This window comes from Equus caballus, chromosome X (assembly GCF_041296265.1).
Source record: "Equus caballus isolate H_3958 breed thoroughbred chromosome X, TB-T2T, whole genome shotgun sequence".
Lineage (NCBI taxonomy): Eukaryota > Metazoa > Chordata > Mammalia > Perissodactyla > Equidae > Equus > Equus caballus.
Genome location: NC_091715.1, coordinates 29,667,863 through 29,695,384, shown reverse-complemented (window position 1 = coordinate 29,695,384; position 27,522 = coordinate 29,667,863). Strand labels below are relative to the sequence as shown.

General features: G+C 36.5%; 1 protein-coding gene across 1 annotated transcript in view; it reads right to left on the bottom strand.

The window, feature by feature from the left end:
* The window catches only part of CFAP47 (cilia and flagella associated protein 47), a 423,229-nt gene that overhangs the window by 226,360 nt on the left and 169,347 nt on the right, over positions 1-27,522 (bottom strand). The window contains exons 32-35 of the mRNA XM_023634518.2: positions 26,780-26,908; positions 23,630-23,822; positions 5,459-5,556; positions 5,061-5,177 (exon numbers count right to left, since the gene is read on the bottom strand). Of these exons, the coding sequence (XP_023490286.2) occupies positions 5,061-5,177; positions 5,459-5,556; positions 23,630-23,822; positions 26,780-26,908 (537 nt within the window). The remainder of the gene's footprint in view (positions 1-5,060; positions 5,178-5,458; positions 5,557-23,629; positions 23,823-26,779; positions 26,909-27,522) is intronic.

Here is a 27,522-nt window from a genome sequence, read left to right as displayed (position 1 = left end):
AGTTTAATTTCCACAAAGTGAAGAATGGTCCTCCTGGGCCTTGTGCGATGGGCCAGCCTATGGGTGTGATCCAAAGAGGACCATCTAGGGTGACGGGAAATGTGTTTGTTGGGGAAAGGGTAGAACCAGCGGCAGAACACTCTGGGGTCAAGTCTGGGCTCAAGAAAAGTCTTTGAACACTGGTTTATTGACTATGACATAAAATATACAGGAAGCAATATAAAATTATTTCAAAACATCTTTGAAAAACATACAATAGGGTGAAAATGCAACAATTTGGAAATGAAAAAAATTATCTTAATGAAAAAATACATTTGATAATTAGGATATTAGACTGAAAAACCAGAGAAAAAAACATCCTTACCTTTCTCGGTGATACATTTCAATAAAAATAACCTAAACCAATTATACTTTAGTCAATCCTAGGTTTAAAAAACCAAATGTCACATGTGTGTGGTGATGGATTGTAATTAGTCTTTGGGTGGTGAACATGATGTAATCTACACAGGAATCAAAAATATCATGATGTACACCTGAAATTTATACAATGTTATAAACCAATTTTACCGCAATAAAAAAATAAAGAGCCAAATATTAAAATAAGTTAGGTTTGTTTAAGACCAGACTTTCACGTGAAATATCTTTCAAAGATATAATCATGACTTTCTCTATACAGGTCTAAGCTAGAAGAACTTCAATTGTATTAGTCCATTTTTTCCCCCGATGGGAAAGTATTTTCCTATTGGACTAAGACAAGACAGAGGATTAAACAAAAAAAGTCATACTAGAGAGAAATGCTGGAGTAGAAATGTGCTAAACTAAATTCAAGTCCTGCAACCACATAGTGCCATGATCTTAACTAAATCAATTGGTTTCCCTAGGCCTCAGTTTCCTCATCAGCAACAAGAAGAGGTGAGATGATCCTGAGCTTCATGGTAAATGTAATCTGCTATGATTTCAAGATATCATCAGCTTTCAAACTAGATACCAACTGTAACTAGCAGTATCCACGGACATACTGTAATCCTACAGTGAGCACTATTGATTGCAATCCCAACAGCAATTTTCCCCTTTGTTCTTTACTAAGAATCTCAATTCTTGTGGCTGTCCCATTACTTTTATCAAACACTGGTTTAGCTACAAGCATCGGATGCAATTCTGGTCAACGATACACAATGGGAATACACAATGCTGTGGGACCACTGGGAAAAGTTTAGCCTATGGGAAAACAGAAGCAAAAGAAGAGGTGCTACTCAACAGCCCCAAGAAGAGCTGTGTGAAGGTGCTACGTGAGAATTTCAGTAGAAACTTTGTGGTTATTAGTGCACAGCATGCTGGGAAGGGCTGAGCAAAAATGAATCTCCGATCACTTTTTTGAGACACTGAATAACTATCCTATAATCTTCTACCACCTGACTTCATCTTATGTAAAATAATGAATTTCTTTATTTTTCAAACACTTTTATTCATGAATTCTGTTATTTAAGGCTGAAAACATCCAAGCTGACAAAAACAAACAAAATTTTTAACAGGAAAATAGATTATCTATTCACCCTTAGCTCCTATCACTATGCAGTGAATTGTGTGTGGTGTCGCCTCTATAAACGTTAATTACATTTATTATTTTTTTAAATCCATCTCTCTACATGAGGGAATAAAAATACACTCTATGTTGAGTCCAAACAATTCCCATAATATTTTTGCTTTAACTATAGAGCACGTCATGAAAGGGAGAATATGTAATAACTTACATTCCAGCTGGCAGGATTCACAAAAGGATGTGACATTGGCACAGAAACTCATCCAGCTGATTCAATAGTTTCAAAGAAGGACATAATAAATAAGAAACTTAAACCTTAATAAATAAGTCCAGTAGTGAATTTCACAGGATTCAAATGTGGACCAGTGCTAAGCATCAGCATTAATTCACTATGGCTAAGTTAATTTAAGGGTGCTATTTTTAAACTTTGTCATTTAATACGGTTGGTACATCCAGGCTGGTAAAAAGTTAGGGAATTGGAACTGGCTGGTAAAAGCTTGGTAATTATCTGCTAAGTTAACTGTCAATTTCTCCATTCATCAAATCTTTGACATCTTCTCTACATTTTTATGTAGTAGATACTCATCTTTTAAAATATTTTTTGGCTATACAATAAAATAAACATTTTGAGTAAACATTTCTGAGGAAATTGAAAAGCAAAGGAGAGAATCAAAGTGTATGATGAATGATGTTTTCTAAACAGAGACATCTTAAGTTTCTTGTGAACCCTTACGAAATTCTCAAGGCCCACCTTAAACACCAAGTGTCTCATGCACCTCATCCTGGTTCCTTTATCGGAACGATTTCTCTCCCCTTTGACTCCCACAGCTCATTGTTTCCATGTCTACTGTGGCAATTGCTATCTGATTTGCATCAGCTCTTTTTCATATACTTGTTGCTATTAGCTGCTAACATCTGTGAAGGCATGAGTGTGGTTTAACCATATCTGTACCCCTTGTAGGGTCTATCCAGTGTCTTTCATGGAGGAGATTCAATTTGTCAAACTGACTGAACTGGAATATTCTTATTCTTCCAAACCAAAGTCTTTTATTATAGTTTATAATATCTATCTTATCTAATATCTATCTTTTATTATGTTTATGTAAATGTCAGACCTGGTACAAAGTGACTTTAACATGCAAGTGGCTTTAATACAAGGAAAAAGCAAGCCATTGTAAAATGTTATTTCTCCAGCAGGTGTAAGGAACCATTTTATACCAAGCCATATGTGGGCACTAGCATGGTCAGTCTCTCTGCATCACGGAACAGAAAACTCAGTTAGTTGTAATGGTCCTTCTCCTGTCTCCTCCTTTTGTGGCTGGTCACCAGGTCTAGCAAACTTCACCATGCCTCCTACATCAGCTTATTATTTTAAGTCCTCATTAAAATGATATGAGTAGAGAAAACACCTTTCTCCTTGACCAGTTGAAACTGCATTTTGATTGGTCTGCGTTCCCTGTCTCCGATCTCCCTCCTCAGTCCATTCTGACCATTGTTGTAAGAGTAAATGCTTTTATTCCAATAATACCCACATGGTAAACTCCTGAATCTTTATACTGATATCCAAGATCCTTATATATGCCTATGTCTATTTTTCTAATCCAAAACTTCAACTAAGGCAACCTAGTCACACAATTTCCTTAATGTATATCATTTGTTCACATTCTACATTCTGTTTATGTCATTTCCTCTGAGTAAACATCTTCCTCTCTTACCACCACCAATCCAAATCCAATCCACCCTTCAACACCCCAAATAAGTCCTGCCTCCTTCACAGTCTTTGGTCGATCAGTCTAGATCACAATAACCTCTTCCCTTATCTGAATTCTGTATTTTTTGCATACACTGACAATTAAATGAATAGTATATTATCATTTAACATGTACATATCTTGATAATTCAATGAGTTTGTATAGTCTTTGAAGCCAGGAATCATCTATTAAGCTATTTCACTACTCTAAACTAACAAACAAAGGGCTCAAAAAATGATAAGGATATAATATGCTTTTGATTATTGCTATTGAGGACTTGATGTGAAAGGCCAGATGGAATTATAACCTGGAGGTCCGAATACAATAAAGATGTATATTGCCACTGTGATCCCTACATAAATATTTATTTCAAGACCAAAGTGAAAAATTTTCTTTTTTGCTACTAAATTAGAAAATGATAATACAACATCCATATTCAAACAACTCTGCTCCTTTAATTCATTTTTAGAGCTCGAGTAATATTAATAAAGCACTCAAGCTTCACTCTTGTGGTTTAAGAAAACTGGACCTATAACTACAACTACTGTCTTATTATGCACACTTGGATGTACCTAATTATACATATTTAAAAATATCCAGTAGATTTCTATGAAGTCATATTTCAATTTCCACATTTTAGCAATATCCCATTAAAAGATTGTTTCAATTTAGGTTTACAATTTATGAACAAAGGAATATTATAAAGGACTCAACTAACAGTTTTCTGAAGAAGACATACAAATGGCCAACAGGTACTCAATATGAAAAGGTGCTCAATATCACTAATCATGAAGGAAATATAAATCAAAACCACAAAGAGATACCACCTCACACCTGTCAGGATGGCTCTTATCAAAAAGACAATGGCTTACAAGTGTTGGTGAGGATGTGGTGAGAGAACTCTTGAGCACTGTCAGTGGGAAGGTAAATTGTTACAGCCACTATGGAAAACAGTATGGAGGCCCCTCAAAAAGCTAAAAATAGAACAACTGTATGATCCAGCAACCCCACTTCTGAGTATATATCCAAAGGAAATGAACTCACTACTAAAAGAGAGATCTGCACCTCCATGTTCATCGCAGCATTATTCACAATAGCCAAGACATGGAAACAACCTAAGTGTCTTGCGATGGATGAATGGATAAAGAAAATGTGGTACCAAATTGACACAATACTAAATGGAACATTATTTAGTCATAAAAATAAGGAAATCACCTCATTTGTGACAACATGGATGAACTCAGAGGACATTATACTAAGTGAAATAAGTCAGACATAGAAAGACAAGTATTGCATGGATTCAATTATATATGGAATCTAAAAAAGTCAAACTCATAGAACCAGAGAGTAGAATAGTGGTTGCCAGGGGATGAGGATGGAGGAAATGGGGAGATGTTGGTCAAAGGATACGAACTTTCAGTTATAAGATGAGGAAGTTCTGGAGATGTAATGTAAAGCATGGTCATTATAGTTAATAATATACTGGACTGTATACTTAAAATTTGCTACGAGTGTAGATCTCAAGTGTTCTTACCATAGGAAAAAAAAATGATAACTATGTGAGGTGAAGGATGTGTTAATTAACTTGATTCTAGTAATCATATCACAGTGTATATGCATATTAAAACATCACATCGTATACCTGAAAACATCACATTGTAAGAATTAAATATATACAATTTTTATTTGCCAATCAAACCTACTAAAGCTGGAAAAAATAAGAAAAAAACTCATAAAACATTTATAGAATGTGTGATATCAACACCCACCTGTATGTCCATGTCAAAGCCAATTTCATGAAGAACATTCACAATAATCAGGCAATTATGCAGATACTGTTCACAACTTTTTGGTTGTGTGTACATATTTACAAAATGAGACTCAATCTAGAAAAGACGACAATCAAACCTTTTAATAATGGAATAAATATTACTGCTTTTTAACTCTGTAGTTCAGCAAAGAATCACTTAAATATTAACATTTGTCAGTAGATTACTGTAATCAAAATACAAGAATAAACAAAAAAGAGAACACTAGCCATGCAGATTCAGGTGTGACTTAAAATTAAAACATTTAAAAGAGTCAGTTTGCAGAAAATACTTGAAATTTTAATTACTAAGTTCTTTCAAATATTAGATGACCATTCCGCATAAAAAATCGCTCTTACCAAAAATGGGCAATAGGCTCCCAACAGTGTTGCAAAAACAAGCCCATCCAAAAGGTCTTTGTCAAAATTTATGATCCATCTCTCAGAGGGAATAACACCTGTTCCAAAAAAGAGAGAGACAGTATAGTTTTATTTTTCCAGAAAGATATCTTATGGAAATCTGAGCAATAGTCAAAGAAAATTTTGTCTTTGTTTGGAAAAGAAAAAGCATTATTTGGGAAATAAAGAGAAAATTTAAACCTCAGAAGGTTAATACCATGAAATATATCTATAAGCTTTTATAAACAACTGCAAGCAGTCTCTTTTATTTCTATTTGAAGCACTCTGAAGACTATACTACCACGTTGTAATGGAAGAAAAGTCCGGATTTCAAAATTACTCATTCTGTTGAGTACCTGGGAGTCCAAATGTTTCATTAATGATCACCAACATGGGTAAGGAGGCTCTGAAGGCAGGGGCTTTCTTGTAACTCTAAAGTTTTAGTGCCAGTTTCCCTATTAGTTGCAGAAATTCCTCACCATGTAGGGTAAATATGTGAAAGGAGTTGGAGATTTACAGCTTAAAGAAACCAGAATTGACCTATAAAAGGTAATATAAGACAGAGGCATAATAAAAGGAATTTTCAGTTACCAAAATGACTACTACACTGAGACTGGAACAAAAAGTGAAAGTATCTGGCTATTTAGTAAATATCTGAAAGACTGCCCTCTATTAGGGAGAGAGAGTGATTTAAATATTGGAAATTATTGCTATGTTGAATGTGACATTTACTTTTTTAAAAAGTTTCCAAAGGGCCTAGATTCTTGATGGTTTGAGATGATTCCTTATCTGAAAACAAGGGGTAACACTGGTGATCCTCATAAATCCCCTGAATCCCTTGACTCCCATTTTCTGTGAAGAAGAAACCATGACAGGCTATGTTCATGACAAGCACATTCACTTCACAAACCAGGACTGCTTTACATCTGGAACTGGAAGACTGAGTTTTCTTTGGAACCACAGATGTCCTGGATACTTCACAGAAACAGCATCTGGTACTTTTTCATCTGAGATGCCACAACACTGAACGTTCCTATAGGATTTCTATAGCACATTATTGCAAAATCAGCTGGCAAACAAAGATCACCAGGAATTTTCAACTAATACACAGCAAACAACATTCTGCACTATATTTTTCAAGCATTTTTTCCTAATAGAAACCTATAAATAACTGTCTATCTGATTTAAGATGCGACAGAATTAAAGCAGTGATTTTAAAATGCACATTTCTAGTTGGCTGAATAATTATAACCTAAATGTGCTTCTCTTAACATGTATTTGCCACCCATGGCTTTTAATAAAAGCAAAGGGTCTCACTTTTGTAGCCAATATTCTCATTTATGAACTAGAAGCAATTCTAACTTTAATCTGAAAAAGGCAATTTACTAGCCTTTTAAGTTGATAGTGAATCAGTCCGTTAGCAGCGGATATAGACCGTGTCCTATAAACATCCCATTCTCATTCTGTATCGACATTAGAGAAGGGGTAGAAATTCCCCTGAAAGAATTTAACATCTTGTCAAGGAAAGATCACACCAATAACAGGAAAACAACTAATGAAAAATCTCCTAACTAGAGGGTAATGAACAGATAACAATAGAGCAAAAACAAAGCGTTCTACTGTTACTTTCAACTCCTCCAAATACAATCCAGCACCACGGGATTCATTATGACCTTGTCCCTTTCCTTATTTCTAACTTCTTTCTCAAACAGTTAAAAACCTGGCTCTCATTATCTACAATGTATTTACTTATTTGTTCAACCCTAGTATACATGACAAAGTACTTTCAGAGTTGCAAACCCATACCCCTGTAAGAAAGTAGAGTGATGTGTGTGCACAGTTCTTTTTGTCTTTAGTTGTATAGTATGCAGTCATGACACTGTTTTCAAAAGAGAAAGTCAGCTCCTTTCTTCACCATTACACTCAGTGAGGTTGTCAAACATTTGTAATGCAGTTAGATTCATTTATCACAGTCTGCATTCCAGCCTGGATTACTTCCCTGTCTTGGTTGATTAAAAAAGTACAGACATACACTAACATTTACCTTTGTGGCGTACACTTCTAGGATTTTGAGACATACATGATCGTATACTTCCCACATTTCCATACAGAAAAGTTCCATCACCCCCAAAATTCCCACATGCATTTTATAGTCAACTAACTTATATATACATATATATTTTAAAAAGTGTAGTGGGACTTTCTTTGGAGTTACCTTAAATTTATAGATCAATTTGACATCTTAACAACGTTTAGTCTTCCAACCTCATGTGCATGGCATATTTCTCTATTTATTTGGTCCTCTTTGATTTCTCTCATCAGTGTTTTCCAGTGTTCAGCACATACATCATGCACATATTTTCTTAGGTTTATACTTAAGCATTTTATTCTATGGTGCTATGGTAAATTATATACATTTTTTTTAATGTCAAATCCCATTGTTTACTACGATTGTATAGAAATAGAATTTATTTGTATACTGATCATAAAACTTACAACCTTGATAAACTCATATACTAGTTCTAGCAGCTTTTTTGTACATTCTTTGGGATCTTTTATTTAACTATCATGTCAAATTCCAGTTCCTTTCCTAGCAGTAAAGGTGGTTTAATTATTATTTATTTATTTGTTTTTAAGGTTTCTTTTTGCAGCTGCAATGAGTTTTCACCAGGGCCCTAAGGATGACAGTAAGCATTGTCCTTCTTCCCATAGAGTAAAGCTTTTGTTCCAGAGGGAACATAGGAGTCTGTGCAAATTGCTTGCCCCTTCCCCAGGTCTGCACTATAAGGGGCATATTCTCCAGACTCACTCCAGTCATTTCTGTGAGCAAGCAGCGAGGTTTGTGGAGTAAAAACCCACAAGAGGATGCAGACTCCCCTCTAACTGTGACCCCGAGGGACTTCACACTCTCTCACTAGTGTACACTTGGCCTCTACCAGTTCACCAACCACTCTAACTCAACTCTTACCAGTGTCTAGCCATCTCTACCACAAGTAGCCAATTGTAATCATCCCATTTCTTCCTGTGAGCACACACTCCTCCTTGGACTGTGGGTCACTTTGTTGCCCTATGGCCTCAGCTTCCTAGGGGAGCTTAAAAAACTGAACATTTGCTGTTTGCATGGCTTTTGCTGTTTTTGTTATTTTAAGCGGGGGAGCAAAGCTCTTTCCAGTCCTCTACCTCCCTCAGTGGAAACCAGCGGCACCTATCTTTGTTCAACCCATCACAACTTTGATATTACTTGCTGAACACCAGTTGGCATGGGCTGTTGCTGCTTAAACATGGCTCTCAGTGTGAACAGGACGGCAATAATTCTCCAGGACAATGTTGGGAAGAGGTAAGAACCAAACTTCAAAGCTCTTCTCTAATCTCTGAGCCCACGCCTGTATCCTGCCGTTCATACCCAAGGCTGCTGCCTAGCGCCCCCACAGTCTACCACAGCCTTAGGCGTGCCAAGGATTTTCTCTGCTTTTATATTAATTCCTTTATCCCAGCTGTTCTCTCTTCTATACTCCCTCTAAGATTCTGCTACCCAAAGGCGCTATGTGAACCAGCAGCACCCTCATCAACTGGAAGCTTGTTGGAAATGCAGAATTTCAGGCCCCAGTCAACACCTACTAAAACATAAAAAACGGTTTAACAGAATATCCAAGTGATTTATGTTCACAGCACTGTCTGAGAAGTGTTGGTCTAGGGTTGTTTTTCAGAGGGAACCAGAAGTCTAATCTAGTCCTCATTTGCCAGGAACCAGAAAGTTCAAGTGACATTCCTAAGACTTTTAAAATTTTTAATTTAGAAGTTATATTTTCATCTGTTTTTACATTATATCACTACAAGTATTCAGAAATATTAAAATATGAATAAAAATGCTGGTCCTAAACAGTATTGTGAATCAGCGATATGGCTGTTAAACACAAAACTGAATCATTTTATGTATTGAAGGAATAAGTGCATTCACTTATTTTTATGAATTTCATAACTGCTATATAAAATTATATTTTAGATGATTATAACAATACATTTTTATAAAAGTTTTATTGATATATAATTCACATATCATAAATTTTGTCCAATCCATTGTTTATTATTTTCACAAAGTTGTGCAATCATCACCACTATCTAATTTTAGAATATTTTTATCAACACATAAGGAAATTCTAGACTCATTAGCTGTCATTCCTCATTTCCTCCTTCTCTCATCCCCTGGAAAAACTAACCTACTTTCTACCACTTTGGATTTGCCTATTCTGGACATGTCATAGAAATGGAACCATAAAGTATGCATCCTTCTATACTGACTTCTTTTACTTCACATAATATTTTCAAGGTTAAAGGCTGCAGTATATGTCAGTGCTTCATTCCTTTTTATGGCTGAATACTATTCCACTTTATGAATATACCACACTTTGTTTATCCATTCATCAGTTTATGGGCATTTGCATTGTTTCCACTTTTTGGCTATTATAAATAATGCTGCTATGAGCATTTATATAGGAGTTTTTGTGTAAACATGTTTTCAATTATCTTGAGTAATAAAGCAATATGTGGAATGGTTGGAAAATATTAATCTATTTTAAACATTTTGAGAAACTGTTAAACTGTTTTCCAAAGTGGTTGTACCATTTTATAATCTCTTTAGCAACATATGACATTTTAATTTCCATAAATCCTTGCCAATACTTGTTACAGTCTGTCTTTCTTTCTTTTCTTTTTTTAAATTTTAGTCATCCAAGTTGGTGTGAAGTGCTATCTCATTGTGGTTTGGTTGTACATTTCCCTAATGACTAATTACATGGAATATCTTTTCATGTGCTCATTGCCATTTGCTTATCTTCTAACTTTTAGAAATATCTATTCAAATTCTTTGCTCATTTTTTAATTGGGTTATTTGCTTTTTTATTGTTGAATTATGTGTTTTTTTATATATATTCTTGGTACAAGTCTCTTGCTAGATATGTGCTCATTGCCACTTGCTTATCTTCTAACTTTTAGAAATGTCTATTCAAATCCTTTGCTCATTTTTTAATTGGGTTATTTGCTTTTTTGTTGTTGAATTATGTGTTTTTTTAAATATATTCTTGGTACAAGTCTCTTGCTAGATATGTGATTTTGCCGTTGCTATGTCCTTTGAAATGTTCGTTTTTTTCCCCCTTTTTATTCTATCTATATGGTATATCACATTGATTGGTATTTATATGTTCAATCAATCTTGAATTCCTGGGATAAATCTCATCTGCTAATTTTGTTTCATCCTCTTTAAGTGTTGCTCCATTCTGTTTGCTAGTATTTTTGTGCCCATATTCAAACAGATAACATAGTACATTTTTTTTTTTAAAGATTTTATTTTTTCCTTTTTCTCCCCAAAGCCCCCCGGTACATAGTTGTATATTCTTCGTTGTGGGTCCTTCTAGTTGTGGCATGTGGGACGCTGCCTCAGCGTGGTCTGATGAGCAGTGCCATGTCCGCGCCCAGGATTCGAACCAATGAAACACTGGGCCGCCTGCAGCGGAGCACGTGAACTTAACCACTCGGCCACGGGGCCAGCCCCATAACATAGTACATTTTTAATTGTTTTTTAAAACACTTTGGAAATGCAATGTAATATATGCTTTAATGCAGAAATCATCTTGTCTCTAGAAGTAGTTGAATTATGCAGATATGTGAACTCTAAATAATTATAACATCAGTTACATATAATAAATATAAGATGAGCCACATGAGATTGAGGTAACGCATATAATACTTAGTAGAACGTCCATATAAGCGCAGCCTTAAACTGGAAAGAAAGTAGAGAATCTTCTGTACTAAGGTGATAATTACTATGGAGAAAGATTGATTAAAAAAAACAAGAAGGGGGGCTGGCCCGGTGGCACAGCGGTTAAGTTCGCACATTCCACTTCTCGGAGGCCCGGGGTTCACCAGTTCAGATCCCGGGTGCGGACATGGCACTGCTTGGCAAAAGCCATGCTGTGGTAGGCATCCCACATATAAAGTAGAGAAAGATGGGCATGGATGTTAACTCAGGGCCAGCCTTCCTCAGCAAAAAAGAGAAGGATTGGCAGTAGTTAGCTCAGGGCTAATCTTTCTCAAAAGAAAAAGAAGGCATAAGAAAACAATATTGAAAATAAAAAAGAAAATAATTACAGCAGTTACATATAAGAAAACAGATACAATAGTCAATGAATACTATTATGCTAATACATTTTTAAAATTTAGATTATATTCATTAATTTCATAAAATGTGTTACAAAATCTCACTCAGTGGAAAACACAAAATAAGAATAATCTTATAACAATTAAAGAGTTGATGTAGTTATTTAAAATCATCCCACCAAAGAAATAATAGGTCCAGATGGCTTTACCAGTAAATTCTACAAAATTTAAGAAACAAGCAATTTCACTCTTATAGAAACTCTTTCAAAGTCTACAAAAGAGGGAATGTTTTCCAAGTAATTGTTGAGGTTTGCATAAAATTATAACAACTAAAAAGTACAGAAAATAGCTATAAATTATTACTCGTAAACTGAAGGAAAAAATTAAAATATTAGTAAACTAATTCTAGCAAGGTATTAAAAAAAGATAAGCTATCATGGCAAAATTGAATTTGTGCCAGGACTGCAAAGAGAGGATATAAATTACAGAACATAATCTGCAAAATAATCCTATAGTAAATATCATAATTATTGGTGAAATGTTGAATGTACCCTGTGTAAGATTAAGTAAGAAAAAGATTAGGTATAATACAAGATTATCTATGTCAATAGAAGGTTAGAAAAAGTCTCTTCATGTCTCAGTTTCAACCAATATCTTAGACTTCAAAAGGAGTACAAGAAAATGCCATAAATGTCAAATTTACAAAGGAAATGTTTTAGAACGGGTTTCACACTCTCACTCAGTTTGAGAATATAAAAAAGTCTAAAGCCAAAAAAAGCAATTCACTTATAGGAGAAGAGTTATCAGGCTGATCTCAGCTTTTCAAAGCTGTTTTTACAGGTATAACACAACACAGTACTGTCTCTAGAGTTCAGAGAAAAATAAAGAGTAAGTCCCAAATTTGATTCTCAGTCAAGATGCCATTCACATATAAATAAAATTAAGACATTTACAGAGAACTCAGAGATGAGACCCTTGAAATGCTAATTAGAAAAACAAAATAATTATGAAATCCAGCCATCCGATAACTGAATCAAAAATAATTAAAAATGGAGATTTAAATGTAGGTAAAATGACACATAATGGAACACTAACAGAATAGAATGTGTGTTATAATTATTGACAATATAGGCATAATAAACCTAACAAAATAATGACACTGAGGCAGGAAGGTGAGAGGAAATGAGAATAATAATGACCTCATTGGTGATAGCAATGACTATGAATGCTGTGTAAATTCGAAACAAGTAGCAACAAAACAAAACCAAGAAAACCTCAGAACTCATAATGTTATTCATAAGTTTCTTCTTTTAAATTTGGGACATATTTTAGGAAACATTATTTCTTGTGGTGGACAAATATTTATCATATATGCTATCTCTGCACTAACTATTTAATCTTATTCCCTATTTCCATATTTGCACGCATTAGAGTTTTTAACCTTCACTGCGCATTAGAACCACCTACAGAGCTTTTTGAAAAGCTACACATGTACAGCCAACACCCCAAAGACTCTGTTTCAATTGGCCAGGGGTGGGGCATCAGCATATATGTTTTTAATTCCTCAGGTGATTCCAATGGGCATCCAGGTTTGAAAAACCACTGCTGTGGATGAAAAAGGAAATGAGACATCTCTCTGGATATCAGAAAAGAATCTGCAAAAATTGCATAGCTCTAAGTCAAAGAAGAATTCATCTTCTGAAGGAGCAGCATCACACAATGATACTTAACCTGAGCCTTGGAGCGGAACTGTTTGGATTCAAATTCCTGCCAACTCCTTTCCTAGGAAAATAAACAAAACTTCTCTGCTTTAGTTTTCTGTTAAGTAATAGTAATAATAGTTACCTGATCGTGAAGTATATGTAAAATTCTAAATGTTGGCTGTTATTATAATTTATCACCGTTTTGTCTAATGTCCAATTAGAACTGTGGTCTACCATATTGAAGAGAAGGTGATGACTGAGTCTATCTTTCATTTTGTCGTATTCTAGGCCTGCTTTCCTTCCACAAGGCTGAAAATCCCCTACTAGTTATTTTATACATAGTCCTGAGTCTCCCTCCCTTCAAAGAACCAAATAATATTTGTGAATCTTTTTTGAGCATTTTGAAAGCAAGCTAAATATTAGAAGAATTCATATAGAATGCCTAACGTATGGGACTGTCAGAAGGTCACTGTTAACATTACAGCTAAAATTATGAAATTTTAGATAAGACATAAAAAAGATAAGAACTTTCCAAAATTGAATTATCCACACAGTAATCTGACATGATGGAATATGATGGTTGGCTGTCTGTCTCATTCCTTAACTTGCCTTTTACAGTGATATCATAAGCACTGACACTTCCTAGACCATTAGAAATGGTGACAGTTTGCCCTGATGATGGGGGTAGGAACAGAAGAGGACGAAGAGGAGATCAGTGGAGTGGAGATGTTGATAAAATCGTTGGTGAATTGATGTATATTTACTTATGTAGTTGTTCTATATTTTAAAACTGTTAAATCATATGTGTATATGTGTGTATGTATATGTATACACACATATATATGTTTATGATTCTATTTCTTAAACTATTTTTTCACTTCAGTGAGCAAATAAGGGTTCCAACCACAAAGATAATAGGGTTTTAATTAATCACCTTGTGAAGATGTTGTGAGTGATAAAAAAAAATTCTCACCTACCACTCAGGAGATTAGACTCATTTCCAAGTTTCATGCGCTGACTTCCTTCTTCCTACCAGAAAGTAACTAACACGACAGAAGGAATTTGGGCTCTTTTGTTCTCTGCTGCATCTCTAATTTCTAGAACAGTGCTTGGCATATAAACTGGCACTTAATAAATATTTGTTAAACAAATTATATTTTTAGTGGCTTCTGTTCTTGTTAGAATGTTTAAAAATCAACTGTCATACCAAACTCAGACAAAGATTACCTTACTTTTTGAGTTATTTTATAGTCTTTGTTTTTATACTTAATACTTTTCCATACATTTAGAATTCATTTTGGTATATAGTATATGGTACAGAGTTAACTTTACCTTAATTACAAAGTGTCAGCCAATTGACCTAGCACTATCCACTGAATGAACTAATATTTATTATGGATTTTTAAACACCACATTCATCATACTAACTTCTATTATATACTTTCATTGTTCAGAGTTACCTATTATGTTCAATGCAATTGTGAATATTCCTCTGATTCTTTTTAATAATTTACTATTAAATGATATTAATTATTTAATATTTAATATTTTTCTTTGTAATATATTTTCTTTAACTTTTCCTCTGTATTACTTTCTTCCAAACGTTATTATTACAGTGCCAACTCTGGAAACCTAGCAAGTGAATAAAGCATCTAATTTCAGAAAAACATGGTGGTAGACAGGAGTAAGAGGATTTTATATAAGCACATATTAAAGTATACTAAAAAGAAAAAGTTAAAGAAAAAATATTACAAACTGAAAATACTGAATGTGCAACATCATTAGTCACTAAGGAAATGCAATTCAACCCAAATAAAATGCCACTTCACACACACCTAATGACTATCATCAAAAAGACAGACAGTCACAAGTGTTGGTAAGGATGTGTAGAAATTGGAACCTTCATACATTGATGGTAGGAAAGGAAAATGGTGCAGCCACTTCAAAAAACTATTTGGAAATGTCTCAAGATGTTAAACATTCGGTTATCATATGATCCAGAGATTCCACTCCTATGTAATACTCAAGTAGAATGGAAAGATATGTACACAAAAATTTTCACATGAATGTTCATAGCAGCATTATTTATAATAGCCAAAAAGTAGAAACAAGTCAACTAGCCATCAAATGATAAATGGATAAATAAAATGTGGCACAGCCATAAAATGGAATATTATTCATCCATGTATGAACTTTGAATAATTTAAAAAAATAGTCTCAGGCCAGTCCAGTGGTGCAGCGGTAAAGTTCACACATTCCGCTTTGGCAGCCAGGGGTTCACCGGTTCGGATCCCGGGTGCGGACATGGCACTGCTTGACAAGCCATGCTGTGGCAGGCATCCCACATATAAAGCAGAAGAAGATGGGCATGGATGTTAGCTCAGGGCCAGTCTTCCTCAAAAAAAGAGGAGGATTGGCAGCGGATGTTAGCTCAGGGCTAATCTTCCTCAAAAAAAAGAAAGAAAGGAAAATAGTCTCAAAGATATTATGTGATTCCATTTCTATGAAATATCCAGGATGGGCAAATCAATAGACACAATGTAGATTAGTATTTTCCTGGTGCTAGGGGAGAGAGAAGTGACTGCTAATAGGTACACACTGTATCTGTTAGGGAATGATGAAAATGTTCTAAAATTAGATTGTGATGATGGTTGCACAATCCTACCATCATTTTGAAAACCATTAAATCATACACTTTAAATGGAAGAATTTTGTGGTATTGGAATTACATCTCAATAAGTTATTAAAAATGCACTTGCCATACAACTCAGTAATTTCACTCCTAGGTATTTACCTCAGAGAAATGGAAACATATGTCTATAAAAGACTTGTATATAAATGAGCCTCACGGAGGCTTTATTCATAACAGCCACAAAATGGAAACAATACAAATGCTATCATTCAGTTAAAGGAAAAAGAAATTATAGAATGTACACAATAAATTCAAAAACATTCACCAAAGTCAACAAATTCAAGACCAATGAGTCTCTCCTCTTCAAAAAGGAAAAAAAAAGGTTTCTCTCTCTGTGCTTTAATTTATAAATCCTTTTATATTTTTAAGGAACTTGACACTGATTTCATGGTTCTTGACCTTTAAGACCACATTCAATACTAAGTCAGTCAATACTGACTCGACATTGAGTGAGGCAAGCCAATGTTGGGTTACCTGATTACATTCTCTACCGCCACAATGGTGAAAGAGTTAAGCTGTAAACTCCTAGCAGACAGATTTTAATACTGATTTATTTAAAGTTAGCAAATGTTAGGGGATAATGGTTGTTAATTGTTGCTTTTAAAAATATATGCTCTCATCTATTTACAAATGTAAAATGGTCTGAGACCAATTACAACCTGGGGGGAAGGGGGAGGTTCCCCCGACACCACCAAGCAATGCTCAGGACACCAGCAGTGTCCAACTCAATTCCGACACTATCTACCTGGAGAAAGCACTGGATTCTACACATAGAAGGCTCAGTCCCACAAGACCACCCTCCACTTCAGACGCCAATCACAGGCCCAGGTTAGCACCTGTGCTGACCAACAGGCTCTAGATCAGAGGTTCCAAGGACCCCCTCCTTGCACTTCAGATGGCAATAGCAAGTCTAGATCATTACCTGTACTTCTGACCGATTGGCTATAAAAAGGGTTCCCATCACCTCCTCCTCCTTCAGGTTTTTTTTTTTTAAAGATTGGCACCTGAGCTAACAACTGTTGCCAATCTTTTCTTTTTCTGCTTTTTCTCCCCAAGTCCCCCCAGCACATAGTTGTATATTTTAGTCGTGGGTCCATCTAGGTGCAGCATGTGGGATGCCGCCTCAACGTGGCCTGACGAGCGGTGCCATGTCCATGCCCAGGATCCGAACTGGCGAAACCCTGGGCCACCGAAGCGGAGCGTGCGAACTTAACCACTCGGCCACGGGACTGGCCCCCTTCAGATTTGATTAATTGACTAGAGCAAATCACAGAACTCACGGAAATTTACCAGTTTATTCTAAAAGGATACAATAAAAGATACAGACGAACATCCAGATGGAAGAGATGCACAGGGCAAAGTATGTGGGAAGGGGCGAGGAGCTTCCATGTCCTCTCCAGGTGCACCACTCTCCCCACATCTCCAGGTGTTCAGCAACCTAGAAGCTCTCAGAAACCTGTCTTTTTGAGTTTTTATGAAGGCTTCATTACGTAGGCATGATTAATTAAATCCTTAGCCAATGGTGATCAAGTCTACCTCCAGCCCCTCCCCCTCTTCAGAGGTCAAGGGGTGGGACTGAAAGTTCCAACTCTCCAATCACAGGGTTGGTTCCCCTGGCACCCAGCCCCCATCCTTAGATGACCTAGGACATTCGAAAGTCACCTCAGTAGCACAACAAAAGATACCTTTCTCTCTTTATCTATCACTTGGGAAATTCCAAGGGTTTTAGAAGTTCTGTGCTAGAAACTGGGAGGAAGACCAAATATATATTTCTTATTATAATTCACAATATCACAAAAGGTTAGGAGAAATTAATGCAATGATTTATCATTTCTTACAGGCCCTAAAGGTTCATTTCAGATGAAGTCATGTTTCAAGCATAATTCTTGTTGTTTTTTTTTTTTTTTTGGAGGAAGATTAGCCCTCAGCTAACTACTGCCAGTCCTCCTCTTTTTGCTGAGGAAGCCTGGCTCTGAGCTAACATCCGTGCCCATCTTCCTCTAGTTTATACGTGGGACGCCTACCACAGCATGGCTGCCAAGCAGTGCCATGTCCGCACCCGGGATCCGAATCAGCGAACCCCGGGCCGCCGAGAAGCGGAACGTGCGAACTTAACCGCTGCGCCACCGGGCCGGCCCCTCAAGCATAATTCTTAATACCTTCTATTTGGTGATTTTGGTGAAAAAGGAAAACAGCCCCTGATATCTGAGAGCTCGCCTAGTATTATCAGTTGGGCTTTGGTATTGATAGCAGCTGAGCTGATACAGCTAGGTCATATTATTCTCTTATTGAACACAGACAGGCTCACCGAACACCAATATCATACAAGGTCACTCTGCCACTTTGATGAAGCAGGAGAAAACAAGAGCATTTCATAATCTTGTCTAAGCACAGACGAAAACAAGCTCATTATGTAAACCACAAAATACCAAATACTTCCCCCTCCTGGCTGAACTAGGTGAGCGCTGCTCTTGCCAATTAAACAATTAGCCTCACTGAAGTCTTCCTCCCTCCAGATAAGATTTATTAAATTAATCAGAGGATTACCACTGTCCCTGACAGCATACAATCAAGGCAAATCCCTGTTTCCTTGAACCTTTCCCCAATTTACCTAGGCTATGAACAAATCCTATCATGACTTTCATAATATCCTTTACCTTGAGACACCCCATGATTCTCCATAATGTGTGGTCTCTCTCGTTGTAAGCATTAAAAGAATTTGTTCAACTACAGATGTGTTCCCAGTGGCCTCTGGCTGGAAGGCATTGACACCGAATAGGTATGAATATGAGAGGGAAAGAATGTGGTCCGGCTGTGGGTGAATTTTTATATCCTCCGTTTTCCAGGACACACGGTTATTGCCTTGGTTCACCATGATTTATTGAACCACACTGCTAATCCACTGGAAATGGTTTAACTTTCTGTTCTCACATTTGTTTGACTGCTTGGCCATTTCTCTGAATTTACTGCTGAGCTTCACACTAATCATGACTTCTATATAGTGACTGACAGTCACATTCCCAAAATAAAACATTGTAGATTTAACATTAAAGTGTAAGATTATACCATTTCTATTGTCTGTGTGTATTTCAATCTTGCTACATTGATGATAAATATTTAATGCTAAACATTAAAGGGCTAATTTTATTTTTTTCTTTTTTTGCTGAGCAAGATTCGCCCTGAGCTAATATCTGTGCCAATTTCTTCTACTTTTTAGTATGTGTGCTCCCTGCACAGCATGGCTACTAACAGAGAAGTGTAGGTCTGCACCTGGGAACCGAACCTGGGCCGTCAAAGCAGAGTGCACTGAATTTAACCACTAGGCCACTGGGGCCAGCCCATGGGCTAATTTGGAACTTCTGGAAAAAATATAAAGTTCTTCGTAAATAATGACTATTTTCTGGTTTAACAAAGTTGAAAATTAGACACGTTTGAAACAACCAATGCATACAAATTTAAGACCTCAACACCATACTGGTTTTAAGAATAGACAGCATTATTAAAAGGCCAAAACAACCTCCAAAATGTGTACTGAATATTGTTTACTTTAACAAACTATTATATAATAAATGAAATCAGGGGCACCTTTAGACAGTACATAAAAGATAAATGTTGCCAAACATAACTCTGCTCTGCTAAAGAAAATAGAATAAGAAACATTATTTTTCATTCATAAGAACTATAATTGTTACTTCATGAAAAAATGTTGAAATAAGCATGAGTTAAATAAAAAGACATTATTTTGTAGAATAGAGCTCCTTTGAACAGACAGTTCAAAATGTTCCAATTTCAGGATTTTGTTAATGTGTATGCAAATGAAAGTACTTAGTCCTGTCAGAAATTAAACTTTACATTACAAAATGGTCTGTTGCTGCTCTCAAAATTACCAGGCGATTACAGGATGATAAAATTTCCACTAGCCATCAAATGTAGCAATTGAAGCCAAGGGTCCAAAGGAATCCCATAGAGGACACTCTATCACAGGTGTGATCTACTGAAGAAGATAGTGTCACTAAGGTGTGAAAAAATGGTCCATCAGTGAAAAACATTAACTTTAGTGTTGATGATAAAAGGGCTTAAGCACATACAATACACAGAGCTACTGGGAACAGAAGGATGAGTATATAGGAGCAAATGTACCTCTTGGCAAGTACTGAAAAGATCCCCTATTTTCATGAGACAGGGTCCATTCATCACATGGAAAATGCTTTTTGACTTCATAACACTTACAACAAATCACTACATGTTATGGATTTTCAAACACAGGGTGGGTACATTTTCTTTCTTTCTTTTTTTTTTTTTTTTTTTAACAGTGGTTCCCAGCAACCATCTGTAGTTAGGAAACGAAGCTTCCCTAAACTTTGATTGACTGCCTGACACCATGTACTCTTGGGCAAATTCATAGAAAGTCCAGGGTTAAGACATCTCAGTCTGCTGCTACAGCTAAATTCGGATGTGCTGATTGAAAGCATGGGACTTTCGTGCACTCCAATCCATGGACTTGCTGCTGCCAAACCAAACACTCATTTTATCACAGCAGTCACCAGCTCAGCCATTTCCCAATACTCTTCAAGGCCAACAGAATAAAGTCCTAAAACATTGCCCTGATATTCAAGGCCCTTGATGGTTGGGCCTCTGAGCCAACTGATCTCAACTTTCCTCCTCGATACTCTTCAACGTGCCTTCCTCTACGAAGAACGCTCCCTCACTTATCACATCCTTCCTAGTTCCATCACTGCAAAGAAATTCTAATGAGAGAAATGTATCTGACCTGCCCTAACTGAGGTAAAGGTGCTGATAAAAAGACTCAGCAGAGATGTAATACGGAAACAACCTGTCATGTTGGTTCCACTGCTATACTCTCAACAGTTTCTGGGAAATCCATAAACAACTAAATGACTCTTTATTTCTTGCCCCATCAGGATGGTCAAGGGCAAACTGTCCATAAGCATGATTCTACAAGCTGCCAACTCAACAGTTTACCAAATAACTTGTAAGCAAGGCCCACTGTCTATTCTCTGCAATGTTTTCTCCTTCACTATTGAAGGATAATGTCGCAGGGTACAGAATTCTAGGTTGCCACATTTTTTTGTCTCTCTCAACACTTTCACGCCACTCCCTTTCTGACTGCATGACTTCTGAGAAGTTGGATGTAATTGTTATCTTTGGTCCTTGTCAGTAAGGTATTTTTTTTTCCTTTAGCTTCTTTCAAGATTTTTTCTTTATCTTTGATTTTCTGCAGTCTGTATATAACATGCCTAGGAATAGAGTTTTTCTGGCATTTATTCTGCTTGGTATTTTCTGAGCTTCCTGGATCTGTGGTTTGATGTCTGATGTTAATTTGGGGACATTCTCAGCCATTATTACTTCAAAGAAATTGTTGTTTAAAAGAAGGACTTTTTGGAAATATAACTGGTGAACGATTTAAAAGCACTAATGAAGCCACTTTTTGTGATACTACAGCCTAATTGTTTCATACTTTAGTATGCATCAGAATCACATGGAGGGCTTACTAAAATACAGATTGCTGGGCCTCAACCCCAGAGTTGCCCAATCAAAAAGTTTGGGGTGCAGCCCTATCCCTCTACAACACCTCTGCATCAAGTTGTAAGCACAGTCAGATTTACCATTGGAGTGGAGTGAGGAGAGCATCAATGTTGAGAGGTAAAAATCTGGGGCACTGAGTATGACTTTTTCTCAGTCCACATTAACCTAAGTGAAATCTTTCACAGAGCCTCTCCTCCTGGACTGCCACAGTTACTAACCATGAGAACATGTACTCGTATGTACTGAACAAGGAAAGTGTCTCCTTTTACCTCAACCATTCAACCTCATCCCGCATTTGTAAAAAAGGTACAAACTGGTAAGCTAATATATATTCAATTATCTGGAATAGGGTAGAAAAATGTATAAAATCTGAATGCATTTCTTTATTCACTATTTGTTCATTTATTTACTCAAACCATATTTGGTATCTGTTATTTTCCAGGCACTGTTCCAGGCTCTGAGAATACAATGGTGAACAACAAAACAGACAAGACTGTTCTTGTGAAGAAGCTCACATTCTACTGGAGGAGACAGACTACGTATATTATTTTGAAAAAACGCTATTGAGAAAAATAGAGCAAGAAAGAGGACTGAAGGATATGCTATGTTAGAGAAGGTATTGGGAAAGCTTCACGAATAAGGGGATATTTGAGCAGGGACTTGAGTGAAGTGGGAAAGGGAATCATGAAAATATCCAGGAAAATAATGTTCCAAGCAGAGGGAATAGGAAGTGCGAAAGCTTTGCAAAGGCATGGGACTCAGTGTCTTAAAAAATAGCAGAGGAATCAGTGTCTATAATGCATTGCTCTAACAAATTAACTTGTAATAGACCATTCTGTTGGTAAAAATAGAACGATAATAATTTTATAACAAATGAACATATTAATTTCAAATATACACATATTTTATAACACTCTGGTTAAAATGTTACTCCTCAGTAATCAAACTACTTAAGCCTTGTTTTTTATATTTTTAATTGGCCAAATACAGTTTTATAGGATATGAATCTTGTTAAGTTGTAGTTTCAAGTCAAATTGTTTGATAATATCAGCATGTCAGTTAGAAGGTAATAAAATAGTCTCCGTTTACTGTTCTCTAATACCAATATATCAATATATCTCTTTCAATCTTGATGTCACTGTGTTTACTAGGTAATGTCTTCAAGTTAAGAGCAACTGTAATTCCAAGTCTCATTTTAAATGACATCTTAATCTTCTTCTTACTTCTAAAGTTTAGATCAAACTCTCGAGGGTTCAGTATAAAAAATAAACTTAATGATTATATGTTAAAACATGACCCATTCTGAACATAATGGGGTTTGTATGTACTTAGAAGAGGGGAGCTGAACTGAAGCCAAAGAAACAACCAATATGCGCACCATCCTCCTTCTCACTATTCAATGCTTATGACGGAAAAGAAAAAATACACAGCTATACTAGCAAATTGGAACTTTTTTAAAAAGAGTTTGAGGTTCTTGAGATAGAAATTTATAGAGCCTCATTCCTCCCGGGCAGAACCAGAGAGTACCCACCTAAACACTGGATCAGATCTACTTATGAAGACCCACTTGTCTTGGCATATGGACCTAATATTACCTACCTTCCTCCAAATTCATGAAGCATTATTGCATTTAGTGATTTACTGTCACGATGACATATAAGATGTTTTCTAGTCAATTTTCAGTTGATCTCAACTAATCATGTACAAGGTTTGAGCAGTGTCACCTAAATTTAATACTTTATAGAGCTGAAAATACCAGCAATGATATTAAGGCTTTCTTTCATTTCCAGAGCATCTCTACAGAATTTTTATCATTTATTCTTCAAAAGAAATTGAAGAAGCATCTTTTATTACTTCCATTTTACATGTAAAGAAACTGATCTCGAGGACGTTAAGGGACATCCTTTTTTGCAGAACAAAGAGTATATGCTGTAGCCACGCCCAGAATCCATGGATTATTCCGAGTCCAGTTCCATGGTTCCCTCTACACTGTCACACTGCAATTTGAAATAATTTGTTTAAAGGAAAAAAACTCACCTTTCTCACAGTCTTTCCATATAATATGTCGGGTATTCTCATAATTTGTGTTCATCCAATTCAGCAGAATCCTTTCAGAATTAGAATATATGTTGCTGGACATAAAACAAGAATTGACTTCTGGTGAATTTCGCATACACATGGGGAGCAGGTTACTGCTGCAATGTGGTACAATCCGGGAAAGTATCAGAACCTGAAATTGGATAAAAGAGAGAGAGAAAACTTTTACTAGACCTGAATGGCAACATAAAAAATTAATATTTGAAAAGTAAATTAAAAATATGACAGGTAGATAAATAAAGGAAGGCATCAGTATTTTCTAGTTAATTACATCCATTCAAGAGTAAAAGAATAGATCAGATGACCCCTTAATGCTCATTTTAAATTTCCAACTTTTTGCTTCTATAGCATCTGGTCTATAAGGCACCACACTATGTAATTTAAAAGAAGCTCATTACCTAAGGGTTCTGGTCATCAATTTCCAATGTGTGTGTGTGTATGGGGTTGGGGGGCTTCCCCACAGCACCAAGCAATTCTCAGACACATGCTGGGTGTCCTACAATTCAACTCAATTCTGACACTATCTACCTGAAGATGGCATCAGATTCCACAGGTTAAGGGCTCAGTCCTACAAAGACTGCCCTCCACCTCAGCTACCAATCACAAACCCAGGTTGTTATCTGTGCTTCTGACCGAGGGGCTACAGATTGGAGGTTCCCATGACCCCCTCCTTGACCCCTAAGATCTAGTCATTTGCCAAGTCCTATTGAGTTCTACTCAATATTTACGAAAGCTGCCTTTTTCTCACCTTTCCCTCTACCACCAGCATTCCCAGCATCAGACACTTAACTATATCCCCAAACAGTTTCAACACTGTACTACAGTGATTACTCCAGAATGAAAAGCTGCTGACACCAATTTTATCTTTAAAACCCTTCAATACCTCTGTACTTACCTTCTGCTAAAGTCCATAAAGTCCAGATTCCTCAGTTTGGTTTAAGGAGTGAACCACAGCCTGATTTCTGATTGGGACTACACTCCACTGCTCTTACTCCCAGCCATACTGTGTTTATTCCTCAGAACATACCATGTTCTATCTAACCTCAGGCATTTCCACACTAAATTCCCTTTGTCTTGAAAAATGTTATTGCTCTGCCCCCCAATAAAATTCATCTACCACCTCCTTCACACAAATTCTATTATCTCTCTCTCTCTAACCTATGACGCACCTTGCCTAGCAAACTCCTAGTCATTTCTCAGTGCTCAGTTTAAATTGATCTTCTTTCTGGAAACCTTCCCCAAGGAAAATTAGGTTCCTCTCTATGTGCACTCAAACTTAGTTCTTTGAGCTTACTTTGTCATAGAATTTGTCATACTTCTTTATAATTATATATATTTAGTTGCTTCTATACTCCAGAACACAAAATCCTTGAGAAGACAGACTATATCAAGTTTACTCTTATAATACCAGAGTCTAGTACAGTACCTGGACTATAATAATTGGTGAATAAATTCAGTCAAAAAATATTTGTTGAGCATCTATTATGCAGCTGACACACTATTAGGTTCTCAGTTTGCAAGTGATGCTTGGTTTCTAAATTCATAGGCTTATAGGTTGGGGAAGATGGATTCAATGAACTAAACATATAAGTGAATGCATGCATGAATGAGTGAGTGAATAACGTCCACAAATCAGGATTAGGCCTAGTTTGTCCATAAAGCAGGGCATTTGCTGTTATTCTGTTTTGGAGTCACTCCTCTGTATCAGTGGGCAAAATTATAGCTGATGCAGCCTGGAGTTAAAGAAAAAAATGTCTTTTCCCAAATCTAAGCTTCACCGAGAGTCACAAATACCCTCATACATTCTTCTGAGACTTATTTAAGAAAAAAATGGCATTTCTCCTCTTGACATCCAGAAAGAGAGACAGGGAAGGCTGATGGGGGAAGAAGAGGCGGAGAGGAGGAGTAAGTGGGAATCAGGTAGCAGACGGAACTTTCCAGAGGGTAGGCCTGGGTGGCTGGCTGTAGTGGAGGCTTTAGACTGCCAGAGGGCAGCAAGAGGCCCTGGGGTCCTGCGCCCCAGCAGAGAACAACAAAGAAGAAATAAACTTTACATACATCAGATGGTTTTATACGGCCCAAATCAGGTGATCTCGGAAGAAAGTATATAAGCCTGCAAATCTTAGTTTCCTCATCTCTAAACTGGGGATTACTGGTTGTGAAGATTTAAACAAGATCACATTTAAAAAGCATTTTGTGACAAAAGTCTTACATATACTACTCACTATTTAGCTTTTAATGTTGTCCTTTCCTGTGAGTGACTAATTGCTACTTCTATTTAACTTAACTTCTGTTTCACCTCTCTGTCCTACAGCTCATCCTGTCTGTGGCTGCAACCTTGAGGACAGAGGAAAAGCCTCTATCGGTCTTAGTGGGCAAGATCTCTAGTGCCACATTTGGAAACCTAGGGAATGATCTCCAGGACTGAAACTAGTGCTTGTTTAAGCAATAAAGATGTAAGGTGTAAAGGCATAAGCTATGTCATGTAAATTTACCCACACATGCAACTTGACATGAAGTAAATTGGAGAATGTCATCAACACCTGGTCTCACCTATAGTTGTATGATTCCTAGTGAATATCTTTCCAGAATAACTCTATAGCAAGAGTCTACTATGTCTTAGAGGTGGAGACCATAATTTTCACCAACATCCATTCTTCTATCCTTCCTTTAAGTGCCAGAATACACCTATAACTACTAATTTTAGAGACTACATTTCTCGACTTCCCTTGAAGCTAGATGTGATCATACGACTAAATTTGCCCAATGGAATGTGAAATGGAAATAATGCATTTTTAAGGTGACATCCTTTAAAGGTATTTACTTGCCCTCCTCTACTCCTTTATCTGTTCTCGCTTGTTTTGAGAAACTGACCTAGAGATGAAAACCTAGAAGATAGAAGAGACACCCCACTATCTATAAAACACTTGCTTCTCAACAGTCCTATGAGAAAGAAAAATAAGAATTCTATCTTACTTGAGCCATTGTGTTTTTTAATCTTTTACAGCAGCATTACCTATACCTTAACTAATACACTATTCATATAAATCAACCAAAAACCCAAGCAGTGAACAAGAGTGGAAGTGTTACCTTGTATGTCTGAAGGAATACATCTGTCCATGCCCGTTTACTACAGGCTTCAAACTTACTCATCTCTATAACAATGGAAGGCTCTTCCTTAGGTACATAGGAACTCACAGGGAAGGTATTGGTGGAAGACTTTTAAGAAATAAAACATTACAACATGAATTAAAATGCAAGGCAAAAGTAAGTCCAAAGTTTTAACTATTTAGTTAGCACGTAAGCTTTTTTCTTTCTTTTTATAAAACCTTTGCATGCCTTTTTTATACATTCATCAAGATCTCTAATTCTCCATGTGCCAATAGTAGAAACTACCCACAGAGGTAACTTTCTGGAACACATAGCCCCTTACTGAGGTCACAGATTTATTCATTCAACGCATCTACTGCCTCACTGCATGGGAGAAGTGGTAGAATGAGATGCCAAGCTATTCTGAATTCTGAGCCCCCAAAAGAGCCACACCCTTTGGATTAAGCCACAGGAGCTCAGCAGAGTGCCAAAGAACAGACCCCTGAGTCTCTCACTCATGTCTTGTGGTAAAGGCATAACAGTGGCGCAACTAAAGAAGCGATGTCTCAACGCCTGCAGGCTTCTCAAAACAATTCCCCTTCTCAGTAGGTTCCCATAAAATGAACTGTATTCTTTGAAAAAACAATAATGCATATCTTGTCTAATTTCTTTCTGTTTTCCCCTAAAATTGAAGAAGGGAAGTGGCAAGTGGTGGGGAAATTAAACCAGGATTTTCTTTGGAA